The sequence below is a fragment of the Trichechus manatus genome, unplaced genomic scaffold, assembly GCF_000243295.1.
Source record: "Trichechus manatus latirostris isolate Lorelei unplaced genomic scaffold, TriManLat1.0 scaffold00245, whole genome shotgun sequence".
NCBI lineage: Eukaryota > Metazoa > Chordata > Mammalia > Sirenia > Trichechidae > Trichechus > Trichechus manatus.
The window spans coordinates 1,696,523-1,701,990 of NW_004444181.1; the positions used below are offsets into that span (position 1 = coordinate 1,696,523).

Sequence of the window (5,468 nt, forward strand, 5' to 3'; positions counted from 1 at the left end):
GGGCGGCCTGCCGGACAGTCTTGGCCGGGCCCAGCTCCGTCTCCTCGCGGTAGTGGCCGCAGCTCGGGAAGCTTGGTGGCGGCGGCGGCGGAGGCGCGGCGTCCTCGCCGAACCTGCGCGCGGCAGCGGGCGCTGCGGAGACAGGTGACACGTTAGACACCTGTGCCAGGGATCAAGTTGGAATGCCCAAAGCAACACCTACTCCGGAAGCCAGGGCTCTGCCACCACCCCTCGACCACCCGGACTGGGAAGGCACAGCCCGCGCCCCCGCGCCGCCCGTGTGCTCCAGCCCTGGGGTCGCATTCCCTTTCCATCTCCTTCTGCGTTCCAGGCCTGCCCTGGCCACGCGAAAGATGCAATTTTAATGTTCTGGTAGCCGCATTAAAACAGTAAAGAGAAACGGGGAATGAACGTGAGTAATGTATTTCATTTCATTTCATCCAAAATGTTACTTCAATATGTTGTTGAGTCGACTTCGATTCCTAGAAACCCTATATGACCGAGTAGAACTAACTGCCTCATAGGGTTTCCTAGGCTGTAATCTACCGGAGCAGGTTGCCAGGTCTCTCCTCCCTCCCAGCCGCTGGGTGGGTTGGAACCCTCAACCTTTTGGTTAGCAGCCATGCGCTTCACTGCTGCACCACCAGAGCTCCTTTTTCAATGTGTAATCAATATAAAAATTATTGAGATCATTTGTGTGTTTTACTGTCTTCGAAATCCAGGGCATACTTTACCCTTACAGCACATCTTGATTGCACTAGCCACGTTTTGGTGCTCGGTGGCCATACGTGGCAAGTGGTGACCGTATCGGACAGTGCAGGTCTCCAGTTAGGACAGGTCCTAGCGTTAGGTGGCCCCAGTCCACCCTGATTTTGGTTATCCTCAGTGGGGAGGTTGCATGGGGTGGTAATCACCCTGCTCTGTTTAGTATTATCACAATTAAAGTAATAGTCACCCCGACTTAATTAGATGTCTGCAATCAATTAGCTCCCTATGTTTTTACCTTAAGACAACCTTCCTCCTTTAATACCAAAAAGACTAGGCAGTCGATCACGAATTGCCTCCAAGTAGCACCTTTGGCCCATTGTTACCAAGTGTGTGACAGATAAGGTGGTCACTCACCTCTCTCACTTTTTAAAAAGCAATTTTAAAAAGTCAAGTACTGTGTGTCATATCATGGCCAACTTCCAGACACCAAGAAAAATAACTCAGATTGATCTCAAGTGGGTAATATTTTCAGCTGTTATCAAAGCCCTTTTCTCTTTCTTTCCTTGGATGTTGGGAAAAACTCCTTCCTCCAGTATCTGGGGGACCCAATGCACTGATTGGTATGGAGGATCCAAATCTGAGAAGCTGGGGGCTCCCGGGACAGGCCCAAGCCAAGAGGCCAGGCTGCCCTGGCCTGGTTGCTGGAATAGCCTTTTCTAAGCTGGTTATTTTTGAAAAGCATAGTCTAGTGATCTCCAAGAAGGTTAGATTTAGGTTAGGCTAGATTTCTATCCATCATCTACTCCCTCTTTTCGGTTTTGGAGAAGAAATACAGGGCAGCCTTATAAAGATGAGTCACAACACAGACCAAGAGAGTCCCTGGAGAGGAGAAAGAGGAGGAGGCAGAAGGCGTTAGAGAGGGGGAGGGAGGGGTGACTCCAGGGAGCTCTCCTGCTTACACAGGGGCTGATATAATTCTCTGGGGCACAGCATCCTGACCTAACATTTACCCAGCATTTAGTGGCGCCCACAGGACATTTGCACTGTCTAGGTCTACACTCCGGGCAGTAGTTGTCGTTAGCTGCTGTCAAGTCGGCCCACGACTCATAACGCTGCCTGTTCTGTGTCATTCCCATGACAGGTTGGGGATCAAGTCTGGAAGCTCTGCGGAAACGTGTTCAGCAGCATAGAAACACCATCTGCTCATGAGGTGCGCTGGCTGGGAGTACGGACCGGGTCTCCCACCTGGAAGGTGAGAATTCTACCACCGAACCACCACTGCCCCCACAGTAGTTCAGTCTGGGCTAAACACGAATATACCCCCTGGGGCTACCCTCAACCCCCATCCCCCACCCCACCTGAGGTGGTCCAATGAGCAAATAGGGGTCTGTCTGGCCCACGGCAGTGGGTGGCACCCTCGCTGAGGACATCTGCCCTTCTGCCACCAGGAGGAGCTGGCTGAAAAGCCATTCCTGTCCCCGTTGTTGAACTAGCCTTAGAGGATAGGCATCTACCCTCTGCCAAGCCCTAAGGGCACATCACACAGCTTATGATCCCATTTGACAGATGAAGAAACTGAGGCCTGGAGGGTTTGTGTTACTTGCCCTGGGTTGGCGAGTGACATTTCTGTCCCCAAACCTATGACTTTTCTGCCACTGCATTCCACAGTTTGAAAACTGGTGTAGTAAGAAAGCCAATGGGCTATTTGCCTCCCATATTCATTTTTGAATGGAGTGGAAAGTAGCCTTGTAAAATAAACGCAGTGGGGCAGTCTCAGTTACATGGGAACTGGCTTTGAAAATCGTTTTGTCTCCCTTTTGGGGAGCGAGCGAAGCCAGGCTTTTTTATAGAAGGTGGTACTCACATGGAGAGCAGGAAAGCATAGCAATTCTTACTTAAAAGCAGAAAAAGAAAACATCTGCCCAGAGAGGGAGGATGTTTTTTCCATCTGCCACCCATCACCACTGCCCTGCGGCTCACAGTCCCCACCCCCTCTACACACACACATGAACACGACCCACCTTCGTAGTTTGGCACGAGACTGTGGCGAGCAATGTTCACTGGCGGCTCGGGAAGGTTCTTAGCTGGAGACGGGGTGCTAGGCACTAAGGGGCTGGCATAATGCCACTGGCACTCGCTGCTGGCAGGCAGCGTGCTCAGGAAGAAGCGTGCCACCTCGCACGGGGACCCTTGGGGCTGCCCGAACTTGGACGGCAACATTGGCTTTTTGCTGCTGAAGACGTGAGAGTCTAAAGGGAAGTGTCCATAGTGGTAGGAGAAGGGCAGGCTGTAGGGCGGGGAATACAAAAGGTCACTGCTTTCTGAATGGAGCTGCTGTTCCGGGGGCGCCGGGGCGGTCACTGTGGGGCTGGCTCTCCACGTTCCCAGCTGGCCGCAGTCCAGTTTGTTCATTTGGAACGAGCTGTATTGCTGCATGGCAAAGAAGACAGTGAGAGGCCAGGGGAAGGGCGGGTGGTAAACTGCCTTCCAGGCCTACAGGATCTATATACCGTGAGAGGGCCCAGACCCCATCCCAGAGCTGGACCCACCCCGGCCACCACTGTGAGGTGCCCAGTGGGGACAAGTGCATGGCCAGCTATACCCAGTGATCCACCCCTGGGTGGAAAGAGACACCCTCACCATGAGCCGATAACACAATAGTCACACTTCTTGTTGTTGTTAGTTGCTGTCGAGTTGATTCCAACTCCTGGTGACCCCGTGTGTGCAGAGTAGAACTGCTCCAAAGGGTTTTCAAGGCTGTGACCTTTTGGAAGCAGGTCACCAGGCCTGTCTTCTGAGGCACCTGTGGGTGGGTTCAGACTGCCAAATTTTCTGCTAGTAGTCCAGCGCTTAACAGTTTATGCTACTTAGGGACTCCTAGAGACACATTTGCTATTTCTAAGAGCTTGTAAACTACTTTTTATAAACAACAATAACAACAAAGAAATAGAGGAAGGTTTCCATTAAAAAATGCTATGAAAACACTGGTGTTGTAGCCCACATTTACACAGAATCTAACAGGCTGATAGACCATCACTGTTTAGCCTTCTTTTTCCTAGATTTTGTTGTGTTGTTAGCTACTGGGGAGTTAGTCCCGACTCATGGCGATCCCATGCACAATGGAATGAAATGCTGCCCAGTTCTGTACCATTCCTGTGATCGGTTGCCGATCAGACCACTGTGATGCACAGAATTTTCATTGGCTGATTTTCAGAAGTAGATTGCCAGGCCTTTCTTCCTAGTCTGTCTTAGTCTAGAAGCTCCACTGAAACCTGTTCAGCATCACAGCAACACACAAGCCTCCACTGATAGACGGGTGGTGGCTTTGTATGAGGTGCATTGACTGGAATCGAACTCGGGTCTCCCACATAGAAGAGGAGAGTTCTACCACTGAACCACCACCTCCCCATTTCCTAGACTTCACTACTCCAGAAATTCCACTGGGACATCACCTCTTCACTGCCTTCCCTGGGCTGTGTCCCTACCCTCTAGGCAGGACATCCCAGAGGGACCTTGCTTCACTCCACAGTGAACCTTCTGGTAGGGAGATCCCAGCTACGCAATTAAAAGGTCATCATTCCTTAACGTGCCCGGATGGCCCAAGCCCCCAGGAATAGATACCACCCACACTCTACCACTGCAGGATGCGTGTGTTACCTGGGGAGGGTAAGGGTTTGTTCTCAACTTTGTCTTCATCTTTGTATTTTTGGGTTTAGCTAATTTCCTAGTTTCTTGTGAGGTAGACAAGGTGGTCCTCCAGGAATCCTGGGACTTGGAAGTGGACACCTGGTCCAGGGACAACTGAAGCTCCTTGTATTCAATATCCCTGGGAAGCAAGAGGAGGACAAGGTCATGTCCAGCAGGCTGTGGAGTAAGAGTGGTATCCCTGGCACCACCTCCCGAGCAGGGTCATTCTCAGAGTTTCAATGTATCATTCACTGAGGCTAACTCAGTCGGATGTGGATGGGATTTGAGAAAGGGAGCTCACCTTCATTATACAAGCTGCCCCCAGCCCTGGGCTCAGCAACCCCAGAAAACACAGAGTGGAGTTAGCGATATTTGGCAGAAATAGAGAGGGATCAATGTAGCTCTCTGCAATCCCATAAAACCCCAGGCATTTCCTGGGACACCATGGACCACTACGAAGGGTATGAAGGCAAAGTCCACCCTCATCCGATGTGAGTAGCTGTGGCCCAGCTCTTCTCTAGTTGGCACCCCAAGAGGCGTGAGTGGGGGAACCTTTGAGGATCCCGGAGCCTGGCTTCCAGGCATGCCCCTTTTCACATCTGGTGCCCATCTCTGCCCTAAAGAGCCGGCTCTACATACCTGTTTGCTCAAGAAGAATAATTAAGGTGCTAAAACATTTCCCCCTACGGTTTTGCTAAAACCACTCTACTTCTAAAACACAGGGAGCTGGCAATCCTTCTACGATAAAACCTAGAGCCTAAATCCTGAATGCGTTTAGAACGCAAATGTGGACCCGTTTCAGAAGGGGGCTGGGAGAGGTGCAAAGATCTCAAGTTCAGGGCCGGAGCTGCATGTAGTGGGCATTAATATAGACCGGCCATGGTGGGCAGAGGGTAATATTTGGTCCCAAGTAGATTTATACCCTGTTGATTCTAACGGTCTCAAAAGCATTCGTGACTGAATTTGACCTTCTGAATTTTTAAATGGGAAAATGTTCACCATCACTTGCAGTAGGCTATATAGGAAGATGGGGAGGGTGGTTTATGCGAGTATTCCCCCTGCCCCAAATGGCA

At 51.0% G+C, this 5,468-nt stretch overlaps 1 protein-coding gene across 1 annotated transcript in view; it reads right to left on the bottom strand.

Moving 5' to 3' along the window:
* Positions 1-2,421: 2,421 nt before the first annotated feature.
* The window catches only part of SIM2 (SIM bHLH transcription factor 2), a 60,457-nt gene continuing 57,410 nt past the window's right edge, over positions 2,422-5,468 (bottom strand). Inside the window, exons 9-10 of the mRNA XM_023724417.1 lie at positions 4,366-4,534; positions 2,422-3,138 (exon numbers count right to left, since the gene is read on the bottom strand). Coding sequence (XP_023580185.1) covers positions 2,569-3,138; positions 4,366-4,534 — 739 coding nt within the window. The 3' untranslated portion in view covers positions 2,422-2,568. The remainder of the gene's footprint in view (positions 3,139-4,365; positions 4,535-5,468) is intronic.